The sequence below is a fragment of the Eleginops maclovinus genome, chromosome 9, assembly GCF_036324505.1.
Source record: "Eleginops maclovinus isolate JMC-PN-2008 ecotype Puerto Natales chromosome 9, JC_Emac_rtc_rv5, whole genome shotgun sequence".
Classification (NCBI taxonomy): domain Eukaryota; kingdom Metazoa; phylum Chordata; class Actinopteri; order Perciformes; family Eleginopidae; genus Eleginops; species Eleginops maclovinus.
In genome coordinates, this window is record NC_086357.1 from 4874319 (window position 1) to 4888869 (window position 14551).

At 39.6% G+C, this 14551-nt stretch overlaps 1 protein-coding gene across 1 annotated transcript in view; it reads left to right on the top strand.

Annotated features, from left to right (window-relative positions):
* The window catches only part of LOC134870249 (inactive N-acetylated-alpha-linked acidic dipeptidase-like protein 2), a 555262-nt gene that overhangs the window by 293368 nt on the left and 247343 nt on the right, over window positions 1–14551 (top strand). The window contains exon 6 of the mRNA XM_063892353.1: window positions 12507–12774. Within this exon, the coding sequence (XP_063748423.1) occupies window positions 12507–12774 (268 nt within the window). The remainder of the gene's footprint in view (window positions 1–12506; window positions 12775–14551) is intronic.

Consider the following 14551-nt stretch of genomic DNA (forward strand, 5'->3'; position numbering starts at 1 on the left):
ACATGGTTATGGAAAGTACAAACATTTGGGTAAAATATTCATCACTCTTATGTTTTATACATCTTGAACAACCTTGGGTCATATCATACAAAGACGTTTGCGTACAGGATTTTAAAATCATAAGCACTTACTTTGTGGTGTAAAATATTAAATTGGGCTTGTTTGATCCCAAAGATAATTGGAGGGTTAAAACAATAATGAATGGGTGGTGTTGGCCATGGTACATTGTTATTTTGAAACTTGCAAATCACTTGGACTTGTCCTCTGTAACAGCTGTGACACTTGAGTGTTTCTCCCAGATTGTTTTACCTCTTTCCTCATTAGAATTCATTTTTTCAGTTCGAAGTAGATGGGTTGAAGTGATGCAAACTAAAGCATTGTGCAGGGTTTCTTGTTTGATTAGCAAAAAGCATTGCAGTGCTAACTTAAGGTTTATAGCATTTAAAACACGACAGCAATGACACATTTTAAGATTTTCAGTAAGCGTTCAATGCCATCGAGAGTGTATCATAGTATTGGTTGATAAATGTGGTTCTTTGCATTAGTTGTCAAAGATGTCATTCTATCACAAATCCAAACTCTTAGACCTCTATTCCTCTACTCAAGACTTAGATCCAGCACGTAATTTATGTCAACTTCAAATTTGGTGAACCAAATTGAAAATAATAACCTGGTTTGTTCGGATAGTGTTATCACTCTTTTTCGCTGCATTATTCATACATTTCCTGCATTTCATGAAAATAAAAGTGTGAATGCCTTTGATTAAATCTCTATATATGTGAGTCAGCCCTCCCACCGTATTCCCTCCGTATAAAAATATTACACCTTAATGTCCATATTGCACATTACCCCATTGTTAAGATAATTGTATGCTGTATGGGTACTAACAGGTTATGGTGTTTTTTTTCCTTACTTAAGTGGGCCACTCCTTGTATTCGTACCTTATTGGGTTAAGAGATAATTCAACCCCATCAAGTCATTTTAAAACAAAACACAGTTTTTCAATGTAACCCTCTCAGTGTTATCCTTCACATGAAGCAACAATTCCTCCAAAGTGATTCATCTATACATAATTGTCTGTTGAGCTGAGTTTGAATCTTTCTTAGAGCTTTTTGCATGAAATCACTACTGCTTTATCTTGATTAAACATTGATTTATGTTTGTCAAATACAGATAAAATTTCATGAAAACTAAAATACAGTCAGAGAAGAAAATAATGCCTTTACAATATAATGCCTTGAAATAAGTACCCTCATTTCCGGACTATAAGCCGCTACTTTTTTCACACGCTTTGAACCCTGCGGCTTAAACAACGATGCGGCTAATCTATATATTTTTACGGGCTAACGGCCACCAGGGGGCGCTCTAGCAGGAAGCGCAAGAGCGAGACAACGAAAGAGACTGAGAAAGAGTGTGATGAAGCCATTCTGAGGCTGTTCAATTCCGACACTGTTTGGAAAAAAGTGTTAATTAAAAATGTTAAAAATCTTTCTGTGTAAATATCTCGTGTTACAACATCTGGAAACCTGCGTCTTATAGACATTGCGGCCTATTTATGTATTACTTTTTTTTTCTTCTAAAATTTAGTTTCTGCGGCTTATATTCAGGTGCGCTCAATAGTCCGGAAATTACGGTACAACCTTTCAAACCCTGTTTTTATCAGTTTTTTGGTTGCTGATGCAGATGTGGGCTCTACTTTTTGGTGTGTATTAAATGACTCTAAACCTAGCATTGCTTGGCAGTAACACATGATTCAATGCTCACCCTTAAAAAGGAAAACACAATTCCACCACACAAAAGGGATGTATGAAGAGCATTTCTAGAACTGATATTGTTTGCCTGGTAGGGGTTCAGCAATTGACTGTTCAAATACTGTTAATTTGACTGAACAATTGTTTAATTCTTTAAAATATGTTGTGTATTGATGTAGAGAGCAATACGACAGGATCCATTAGACCTTATTTGGAATTTAAAGGGGACCTTTTATGCTTATTTTCAGGTTAGTTTTATTCCTCTACTTTGTTTACATGCACATAAACCTATAACATAATACATAATAAGGCCTTTTTAAAGCATAAACCTGGAAGGAATTAGGTCAAATAGAAAAATGAATTTCACTCTTTCTAATGACTCTTTCAGATAATGTTTGACACAGATGCAGCATTATAAGTCTTATTTCCAAGTCACAAATTACTCATAAATGTTTCCAATATTGCTAAAAATTGAGATAAAGCTAATATTTCTGTTCAGTTTTTTGACCCCGATGGTGTCCAGAGTACAAAAAGTACTAACATGTGCAAAATGTGAACATAATACAAGAGTGAATGTATGTGTGAGGTAAGTCAATAGGCAGCACATTCATACCAATGTGTCTTTTTTAACCCTAATTAGTCAAACAAACTGGTATTTTGCAGTCCCTTTAATGTACATTTTAGTTTGTCTGCATCTCATTCAACTATTTCTACATTGCTTTTGTTGTCTTCAAAGTTTGTAGGCAGAAACACTCTGGCAACATCCAGCAACTCATGACAGAATTAATAGCACTGCAAATGGGAAGGCAGAAAGGTTATACAGGAAAATGCTGTGGTGCTAAAGCAGGTGTCAAATGAATTTGTGAAATGTCTTTCTTTAACATACACAGACTAATTGGAGGATTGGTTGCAGCTGTGGAGGCAAGCAACAGCTCACAAGGCTAAATGAGCAACAGGTGTGCTGAGCAGGAGAGTGCAGTGAGGAAGAAGATGCAAGTGAGAAATGGAAGTCTACCATTAAGCATATATAGCATTTGGCAGATAAACTGTGTTTCCTCTAGCCTGGTGTGTTGACATTCTTGGAGCAAAGTACTGGAATACATAGATAACATTGGAGAGCTTGAACTGATGTCAGATATTGAAGATTTATTGGATGTTAGGGCCAGAGAATTGACAAAAGATAAGCTGGGACACCACAGTTACACAACCTCTGCCTAACCAACTCTCAGGTTCCCTTGCTCTCTCCTGGATATTTAACTACACCTAAGAGGGTAATCAATGTTATATGACAACTGATACTGCAAGTTCTGTTCCTCGCAGGGAGTGACTGGCTCCAGAGAGGTATCCACCTGATACGTTGGACTCCCAGATGTCTTTCCTGCTCTCTGACCAACCTGGTCCTGATCTGAAGAATACATTGGTTTGTTACTCCTACTTCGGTTAAAGCATAGCCCATTGACAGGGTCAAATCCGGTGGTTGAAGCACAAGTAAAGGGCCTGCCTTTCTTTCTCCCAAGGCTCTCAACTCTCTTGAGGCCGTTTGCTAGTAGTTGGTTAGAGCTTTGTACAAGAGAAGTAAAGGCTAAAATAATTACAAGGAAGGACTAGAGGCCAAATAAATAATCCCCTTTCTCTCCCACACACTCCCACCCTGCACTGAGACTATTGAACTCCTTTGCTACTTCTGTGACACAATGAAATCACTATGTAACACTAGCGCTTCTATTGGCTAGTGCTCTAACACATTGTACTTAAAAGACTAAGGGGCGGGACATCTCTAAGCGATTGGTTGACCAAACATGACAGAGCCGGCTAGCTAAACAATCAGAGCAGACTGGGCTCTGGTTTCAGACAGAGGGTGAAAAGAGGTGCTGCAGCAGAGGCAGTATGAGAAACATAAACAGCTTTCTAAACTTTAAACATGTCACAGTAGAGGCTCAAAATACAAACATGAACTTGAAAAGAGCATAAAAGGAGCCCCTTTAAACTTTGTATGTAATATTATTGTATGGTCTCTGCCCTAAGCTTAACAAATGTATTTACTGTCTCAAACATTACATGAGCCGGAGCAGGTTAGGTGTTTGGCACAAGTTACCTGGGTCGATTTCACCCGATACGATGTATACCAACGTTTCTAGGACTGAAAAAACCCAGAGTTAACCCTAAAGTAACCTCGCTAACCCCAAAACCTTCTTTGTAGTACAGGCCTCTGATATGATCTGGACAATAAGTGGCAATGTGTTCTCCATGATGTACCTTTTACAATGTAAAGCTTGCAGATGTTCAGTGTTTTGCCTAATCCTGCTGACAATGAACTTCCTGCCAAAGCAAGCCTTCAGTATGGCTTGTGATGTTGATACTTTAAGCTGAATCTTATGGGATTTATCCTTCATAGAGTTTTTAAAGTAACACATTTTGACATGCCTGCAAGAAATAACACTGTGCATTTCATTTGGCACCTGTGCGCTATTACAATTCAAAAAGCCTGCCTTAAACAGGTCCCTTGTCAAATGAAACAGTTTAATGATTTAGAGATAATGATGTTATTTAATGACGTATGTTCCTGACTGAAACACAGCTGTTTCCGGGCTTTTCTGTGAATTGAATAACCCAATGGAATGGAATGTTATTATGTCTTATGCCTAATAGGCAGAAGATAGGGTTGAATGTATTACTTGGATGAGGTCCCAGCACAATATTAGACTTGTACAAACCAGGATCACAAAGGCTGCAAGAAGCTAACACTGCACTGGTTTTCTTTCTATTTAAAATATCCTCCTGACTGCGCTTATTACAGGGATTGAAAGAGCAAGATGTAGTATTTTTTTCAGGCGTGTCAAAGGGTAATTGTACAAATTGTACTGTGTGTGTGTGTGTGTGTGTGTGTGTGTGTGTGTGTGTGTGTGTGTGTGTGTGTGTGTGTGTGTGTCTGTGTGTGTGTGTCTGTGTGTGTGTGTGTGTGTGTGTGTGTGTGTGTGTGTGTGTGTGTGTGTGTGTGCGTGTGTGTGTGTGTGTGTGTGTGTGCGCGCCTGCATTCCTATTCTGTAGTGAAAGCTATCAACACACTGATGCTGTTTTACATTCTGTGGGTAGCAGCTCCATAACTTAGCTTTTTTCAAAGCCAGTCTTTCTCTGAACTATGACTTCATTTATCACCACTATGTTAGACTCCTGACTACCCCACTATCCTTGAACACACACACACACACACACACACACACACACACACACACACACACACACACACACACACACACACACACACACACACACACACACACACACACACACACACACACACACACACACACACACACACACACACACACAAAACAAACTTTATTTATAATACCTGCATCCAAATAGCCATTCAGACAACCATGGTGAATGCTATTGCTTATTGCAACCTAGTTTATTTCTTCTGCTTCCAAACTAACCAGTCCATCTACTGTATACCTCGTCAACCGTTAAACCGGAGTCGCATCAAGGAAGAAGTTCCAGCAGAGGGGTCAAGGTTCACTTTCCCTGGCCACATCAACCAGCTCTTACTGGGGGATTCCAATGCGCTTACATGACAGTGTGGAAATATAATCAGTCCACTTGGTATTGGGTCTACACCTCTGTCTTCTTGCAGCTGGAGGTGCCTGCTACAACTCCCTAGAAAGTTTACCAGGTGCCTGAACCACCTCAACAGGATCCTTTCTACTCAAAGATCCCTACTGGATGACTGAACTTCTCACCTTAAGCGAGACGCCAGCCACCCGAGAAGAAGAGGTTGCATGTATTTGCAATATCGTTCTTATCGACAGGACCCATCCTTCCCGACCGTAGGTGAGGGTAGGAACAAAGATGGACTGATAGATTGTTAAATCGATATCTTTGCCTTTTGACTCATCTCTTTTTTTCATCACATTAGGGGAATAAAGCGCCCTACTCACTCTCCAACGTGCTATCACTCGAGAATAAGACCCCAAGATACCTGAACTCCTTCACTGGAAACGAAATGTCAGAAATATTTATCAATACTGTGTTATATCCGCCACGCTAGACATACTTACATTTATCTACATGGAAATACCACACCTGACTTAAATTGTGGTTGGGTGTACATCTTGTGCTAGCCAGAATCGACTCCTGTCCACGTCGTAGTGATTGAACTCTCAGATGATGTACCCTCCTAAAGGCCTCCCTTCTGTTTTGCACCGCATAGAGCACTCAGTGGTGTGTTGAATCTTTTTTATTGGCAGCCTCAATCATCACTAAAGCTCCACCTTAACGCCAGCCCTGGCACCTGAATAAAGATTTCCTATCATGGAGCCTGAGCACAGGCGCCACGCTCCTAAAATGTGACAAATGCAAATGGGACGAGAGAAATCAAATGTGACTAACGCGTATTGAGACAGAGAAAATCAATTGTCTCCTGAACAAATGGATGAGCTATTAAAATGATCGTGTGCTGCAGGAGCTGCCAGCAGAGGCAACAGCGACTCATAATCCAAGTGAGCTCGGCCAAAGAACGCACGCAGAGCTTTCACTGAGACAATTATATCCACAATCTGCATGAGCACAACATGTGATTGATATGCCTGCTATCATGCTAACAGCCCTTCTACAAGTCATTAAAACAAGTCATAAAAACATGGCGAGACAGAGAGAAAAAGTGGATTTTTATGTTGCAGACCGGAAAAGCTTACTTTGCCAAAGTTAATTTGTCTGTTCGTCTTCCAAAGGAGATTGTGCAAGGATGCTAATGACTTTGCTTTGAAAAACATCACCATTTTCCAACTTCAACAACACAAACGCTTTTGACCTGCTCAGAAGTGTAAGCTTGGAACTTAGGGACCAGACTTTGAACTGTCATTTTAAATCATGATGAAAAGACGTTTATTTTCCCTAAACCCATTTGTGAGTGATATGGAGATAAATTCAGCCTTAGATGCCATAGACAAGATATGAAACATTTAAAAAAATGCTTTTATGCAACAATTACAGCTGGCTGAAGTTTGTATAAACAGTTCTTTATAGTCCCCTGTGGGGTAGAGAGGCTTCACAGGATTCAGTCTACTCATCAGATAAAGACAAGCGATGGGCTTCAAATACATCCTGTCAGCACTTCAAAAATCATCAGAGCGCCTCTGTGGGCAAGAAAAAAAACATTTAAATAGCACACATCTTCTTGCTTTTTGAAGTTTCTCAACTGATTTTTCATTATTCTCGACCCAAAAAAATACAGATAATGTGCATTAAATCTATTCTCCATTCGTTTAACTGGAAGAAAAATGTAATTAGGGAGAGCCCTTTTTTTCTTAAAACAGCCGGTGTGTTTGTGAGTTGACTTCTGAAATGACAGGTTTAGTTGAGTCTGTGGATTAATTCAAATGTTAATAAATTAATTTAATTACAAAATGAAAATGTGGTCCACTGCTTTGAGAGACCAGAATCCTTTAGTCAAATGGTAACACCAAACATTCCCCCTGTTAATCCTGCTAAACCTCCAATTTCAACAGCGGTCAGAATTGTTGTTTGCTCAAGAAGTAATGAAAAAATAAACACAGAGGGAAAGACAAATATCTACTTAATGGAACACCGAGCCCCCAATTGCTCTGTCTTCAGGGAACATAAATCATTTTGCCACAATAATTGACATAATTAAGTCTAATTAACACTGATTAAAATGCACACAATTTTGTGTTGTAAACCTCTTTCCTCGTCAGTGTTGCTCGAATCATCATTTAACAATCCTAACTAAGCACAGCAGGTCAGTCCATTTTGGCCACATACAGAAGAACTCTTGGAGCTCTGCCTTAGAAAGAGTGACACTCAACATTTAAAGAGCAGTTCAGCTTTGAAAATAGAAAAACACAACAACAGAAGTATAGGGAAGCAGACATGTGATTAGCACAACTGCCCTTGTGTTTCAGCAGTAACCTAGCATAACTTCAAGGCCAAATAAAATATGTCATAATCTTGTCTTATCATCTTTACACTTTTTTCTTGGAAAGCAATAAGAGTCCAGTGCTACATTTCCTAAGCTAACTAACTGCATGCAACGTAGAGGTGTTCCTTCTTGTACCCACTTCATTACTGTAACCCTAACCCTATACTCCATCTACCCTGCCAAATTGTAATTTCCTTGCTTTTTTAGGTGCAAAAATGCTTATTTAGCCGTTGTTTATTGTCTTTTTATTATAGTCATTAATTGTTTGACTGAAAGCTCCTGCATGGCATGTTCCACACAGGTGTTTTCACTTGTGTGTACTCTTTGTTCAGACTTATCAACATCTCTTTACTCTCTTGTAGGACTGCCATCTCTAAACAAGAATAGTGCATCCCAGTAAGCCATGACAGTGTGACAGAATACCAAAACACCAGAAAAGAACTGCGTGACTAAAGCATTTGATATAATTCAGCCCTTATTCACGTCACCTTTCAAACTGTTACATCAAGAAAACAAATGGAAAAGGTTATGTTCTTTCGGTACACAGGTTTGGCACGTAACGTAATTCTGAGAAAATCTAGAACAAAAACACCTGATAGAATGGGAAATGTGTTGTGTATGTTGCTGCAGTAGCGTAAGAATGTTGTCACTTTTCTTTTAATGATCTAGAGACGTGATTGCAGTGATCGCCACCTCATGATTGTAAGACATATTCACAGTTTGTTAAGCTTTTGTTTTGCCTCCAATATCCTTCATGGCTATTGTTAAGTTGAGCTCACACACTCATATACTAAATGGTGACTACCTTAATCTGTCCAAAGAATTATCATTGTCAGGACCTGTCAATACAATGTTGCTTCCTTTATATCCCATCAGTTGATAAATGTTATAATCCGTATTGCTTTTCCCTGTTTTATTTTTGTCATGTCAATATCTGTGTTTGTTTTCCAGTTTTTATTTCTGAAAGGTGTTCAACCCCCCCAATGTTATGTCTGCTGTCACTTCCTGTGTCTTCGTTCCCTCCTGTTTGATTACCTCATTGTGTTCACCTTGTTCCCCTGTGTTTCTCTTCCCTCCACACCTGTGTTGTTCTTGTGATTAGTCTTGTGTGCATTTAAGTTCAGTTTTTTTCTAGCAGTCAGGATCAGAGACTCGTCGTTGATGTTGTTGGGCGTTCTTGTCCTGAGAGAGTTCAGGTTTTGCCTTGGTTAGCCTTGTTAGCCTTGTTTTGCCTGGCCTAGCTTTGCCAATAAAGGATTCTGAATTCTAAAAACGGTCATCTGCATTTGGGTCCTACCTGCTCCGCTCTCAAACCCTGACAATATATTGCTCAATTATTTACATTTATTGGTAGAACTTGAAATAAGTAAAGTAGTTGCAGTTTTGACATTTTCTGATAATACTTCTAACTCCTTTTTTTTGCATTTTCCATTGTTGTATGACCTGTTTGTACACCAACATGTTAATAGAGACACATGCACTTTGTGGAAATGGGGTAAGAAGTCTTCTCTTAACATGTTTTTCAAAAAAGGCATGAGCCCACAGCAGTGTACATCACCACACGCATGCAAACACAGACACACTCAAAGTCACTTGAGACATCGTCAGAACGGGCAAGTCTCCCAAACCACAGGGAGTCCTTCCAACAGCTTGGCTTGTAGATGAAGGTCTCTGTGAGCGCACACACATAAAGAAAAGTGGCACATACACACATACACACACACACACACACACACACACACACACACACACACACACACACACACACACACACACACACACACACACACACACACACTTCCTCCTGCTGCTGCTCCTGGCAAGCTATGAGACGTAGACCGCTGACTGGAGAATAGCAGAATTGTGTGTTTGGGCCATCTGCTGCTGAGCCTGATATAGATGTCACTACCACACACACACAAACACACACATAGAAACATACACTAACACACAAACATAGAACTAGTCACATACTACAGGCATACACACATTTTGTCCACACACTTGCAGATAGAAACTTCAAAAATAATGTAGTGATTAGTAACCATACATACCACATGTATATATAGACAGACAGTTAGAAAGGAAACTTATAGTTGAAGTAAAAGTTTTTGAGATATACGGTCATTTGTGTTTCAGAGGTTTAGCGTGCAATCATAGCCACACAGTTGAGTTGGGATTTGAGACTCTTAAATACATTGACAGTATGGTAGTATTTAAATTAAACTATGGTTTACATTGGATGGTTGAATGGATTTTTGACATGAGGCCTATTTGTTTCGGTATAAGCGTAGTTCTGTACTGTGAAGCTATGGTGAACGCAGCATATGTAGCTTCCAAAAGCTAGCTGCCACACACTTTGCTATATTTCTGTTTTAGATCTTTTAGATTCCTTTGGTCTTATTTTGTATTGGTGCAAGTATGGCACATGAAAGAGACCTACCCATCAACATGGGATAAGGATTCAAACAATCAATCAATCAAAATACTTTATAAATCCCTGAGGGACATAAGGTTTTGTGACAGTTGCTCCACATTAGAGTAAAACAAATCCATTTATATAAACATAAGTACAAGGAAAAATGTGCAATAAAAGTCCTTGTAGCCAAACAGACACATCGTTTTAAGACAAGGTGCAGCTCTTGGTACAATCCTTGTTGACCCAAACATGGTGATTGGATAAGGTACAGCTGGCCTTGGGACAATCACGGCCCATGGCATCTTTCTGACCGCCTAGCCAGTGAGGTCGACCAGGCGGAGTGAATGTCACTGAGGCCAGAGTAATTGACCAGGGAGGAGGGGGAAGAGAGCCGAGAGGGAAGCTCTGCTAAGGCTTTACTACCAAACCTGCTCTTGGCTAATGTCCAACTCCAGGAACACTCAGGCTAACCTAGGACTGTGAACACAAAGAAGAGAGAGAGGGGGCGGAGTCTTTGTTTAAGTCAGTGATGCTAGATGCCCAAATGTCAGAGATGTCTGACCTGAGCTGCGTGTATAACTTAAATATTAAATTGATATTAATCCTCTCCTCTTACTGTATGAAAGTGTATTATTAAGCTTAATATAATAGTCTACCTACAGAGAAGGAAAGAGGACTATATAAGGAAACCCAAATTAAAATATAACAAAATTCTGGGGACACTTTTAATGGTTTGTCTATATTTGTATTTTTTAAATGACCTAATAAAAATATAATAAAACATATTAGAAATACATTATCTATTATTGCTTTTATGGCTCCATTAGTTGGAAATGGTGGCTTTCTGAAAAGAGGGCATTGAATGTTGTGTTGTTTTTATTATTTTCCAAAAGAAAATTGCGTTATTTAGTTGGATTTTATTTGTAAGCAGCTTTTCTGAGATCCTTCCTGTTATTAAGATACCTTCTCAGACTCAGACATTGTCCAGTACCGAGCTGAATGGCATATTTGTTCTTGGCCAAAAGGCTGAAATTCCAGTCAGTTCTCGGAAACGTCTTTATTGCTGAACTTTTGCATCCAGTCCTCTCATAGTCAGAACAATAAAGAGAGTAAACAACAATCCCCAAACAAACCCGCAGAGGAGACTCAAATAAGGCCTGGATCAAATTTTATTGACATGCCTTTCATGCAATTAGGAAAACGGAATTGACAGCGACTGACGGCTCCTGTGAGGTGCTGAGTGTGTGTGAAGGGAGGAGAGTGTGTGTGAAGAGAGGAGAGTGGGTGTGAAGAGAGGAGAGGGTGTGTAACACAGACAGAGGCTCACCCAAGTTTGGTAAAACTAATAGAAATAACTCAGCTTTTCCTACTGTTATTGAGATTAGTTAGTAGAAGTGTTGCCATTTACATTTTACACGCTATATGTATTTCTCATAATTGAAGTATGTTAGGCGGCTTTTATTAATATTTTCCACTCTAAAAAACATGTTCAAGAATGTCATCTAGTGAACTCCCCATATAAGCCATGAAATGGGAGCAAAAAAGTGGAGTTTATGAATTTAAAATGTAAAATATACTGGATGAGCTGCAATCTTTCTCATGTTTTTTGTTTTGTTTTTTCACAAATATAATTGATTTTCTGGCAAAAGACATTACCACATGAATAATTGCCATTTTATCAGTGTTATAATTTGTGTATGGCAAGTTTGGCGTTGACCTCAGTGAGAATTGTGTCTAGTGGGATTGAACAGACTTATAAGAAAGGCCAGCTCTGAGCTGGGGAGTCCTCTGGACACTGTGTGGGTGGTGGGAGACAGGAGAATGGCAGCCAAGCTGTCCTCCCTGCTGGACAATGTGTCCAACCCCCTCCAGGATAGGCTCCGCAGGTCCTTCCTTCCTGCAGCGGTCAGACTCTATAACCATCATGGCCCCCGGTAGACCCCCTCACATATAACAACACTGACTATAACACCCCCTGTTGTGTTAATAACTGTGCAATATGTATCTGGTTTCTGAGGTCTCTAGCTTTTCACAATAAAGGCAGTGGAGTGGAAGTTGAATGTCAGCATTGGTGCTAAACTAACATTACATGTATGTAAATACCTTGTAAGAAGTGTTTGATATTCTCTGTTAATGTACAAAGAGTGACATATAGCAGTAGTTGCTGTATATAGCTGTTCCTCTGTTTACTTTAATGGAGTTTAAGAAACATGTTAATAATACTAATTAAATCATTTATTTTATTTATGGGCACCTTCTAAAGCTGTCAAGGACACCTTACTGAGCATAATTATAGAGATGTTATATTATTATGTTTCTAGATTATTCTTTCTTTAACGTTTGGTAATATTATATATGCATATGTTATCCTAAGCATTGTTCTGTCTGCTGCTTGCAGGTCCTTCTCCAGCCTATCAGATGACAGTGAGGAAGCCGTAGCCAGGTACCTCTCCAGGCAGTGGGTTGGACTCGGTTTAAATGACGTCCATCTGTCCAATCACACCGTTCTGCTCAGCCTGCCTGGTTCCACACCTAACACCATCACCGACAGGTCCAGTCACCAGTGTTTCCTGCCCAACGGGATCCCATGTGACCAGCGTGGACCGAATGATCTGCCCAAGCAACAGTTCTCCTATGCAGCCTACTCTGCTGTTGGAAGTCTGCAGGTACTGTACCATCATTCCGCCATGACATTTCTTAACCCTCCCGGCTGATGTACTCTTTTCATGCTTCCCCCCCTCGTCATCTCTGTATATTGTCAGATTGTGTAAGTGTCTTTTCCGGAGGCCACGGAAGGGTCATCAGTAAAGGTCATCGTTGTGTCTTTAAATGTTACAGCTTGACCAACGATGGTTCAGGTTCAGAGGCTTCACAGCGATGTTGTTTCTAGCAGGGCAGGCAACAGTATAAATGTAATTACCTCTGCCAAGGTTATGTTTTCAGCACTGTATGTATCTGTTAGCAGGAAAACAGAAAGATAAATACTATACAAGGAAAAACCCTTTCAGTATTGAGAGTGGCTTGAAATCACAATGCAGGTGCAAACCTTTTTGGGTTTTGTTTCTATTGCTGGAGAAGGCTTTTGAGCGGCCTTCATGTGGTCTTGGAATAATCAGAAAAATGTATTCACCTACTGGGACTTCACATGAAAGCTCCCTCCAGTTGGAAAAACTATATCAGTGTGTTGTTTACAAGCTCTGAGCAAAATGAAACCATCACTTCTTACATTATGACTTTAAGCTTGCCATCTCTGGAATGAGGCTTTCCGAGACGCACATGATTGAACCATCAGTGTTAGTGGAGGGCTACGTTCTCTGAAGGCCAGTCTTGTTTATATTGAGATTTGGCATAAAGAAAATAGTTATATTAATTATATAAATTGTAGAGATGGTCGTTGGTCCAGGTTTTCAAGTCTTTTTTTTGTTGCTGTAAAGGGCATCATTTGAAGCATATGTAACCACAAATACTGTATACCTATAAACTCCACTTCATCTGATGCAAACCTTATACTCTGCAATTTCAATCCTCAGTGGTTGAACTGTCATAGCAATCCTTACTTAAGCAACATCACTTTCGGCCAAACATTAGACCTTTGCATGATATGTTGCTGGCTCCACTGTTGTTCTATTATCAGGAAAAGAAGCAGGAGTAATCTGTCCTCCTCATACAAAAATCCTGTATCTTCCACTTTTGTAACCCAGATTATGGCAGTGTTTAAAAGCTTGCACATCCAGGCAGAGATAAAAGCTGCGATCGAATAGTCTGTTTAGCTTAGGAAGGTTCCTAACGGAGTGAAATGACCCAGAAGTACCTCAGTGTCCGCCATGATAAGAGCTGTTGGAATTCTCTAGATGATAGGAAAGGAGCTCTGAAACTTCCTTTATAACCTCCTTTAGCTTAGGAAACACTGGACCTCCCTTTACGAAAGGAAAGGAGAAAATGTTGTCCCACAATGCCTTGCGGCCGCAACATTTGCCGTGACGCAACATTTGGCCGTTAACGGAAACAACCGATCATGACCGAGAAATGCGCATCATGAAAGTTACGGTGCTTATTAAGCTATTTAAAACTTATGCTGTAACTTGCCAAAGGGCTTTGTTTTGAACGTTCAGCTCTATATTAATCAACAGGAGAAATGTGAACTTTACTTTTTAACTGATCATGTAAAGTCAGCCCAGTTATGACCAGTGTTAATTTTGACAGTAAATTCTGATTTAGTCTTAGTCTTAGTCTTTTGAATAACAGACCGTTTAGTTTTAGTCATATTTTAGTCATCTGAAATCTTTTAGTCTTAGTCTAGTTTTAGTCGACTAAATATCATCAGTTTTAGTCTTAGTCTAGTCTTAAGTCTTTTAGTCTTAGTCTAGTTTTAGCAGACCACCTAATAGCAGATAAGTCGACTAAATCTACCGTGGACTTCGTTGAATAAATGTTTCACCAGAA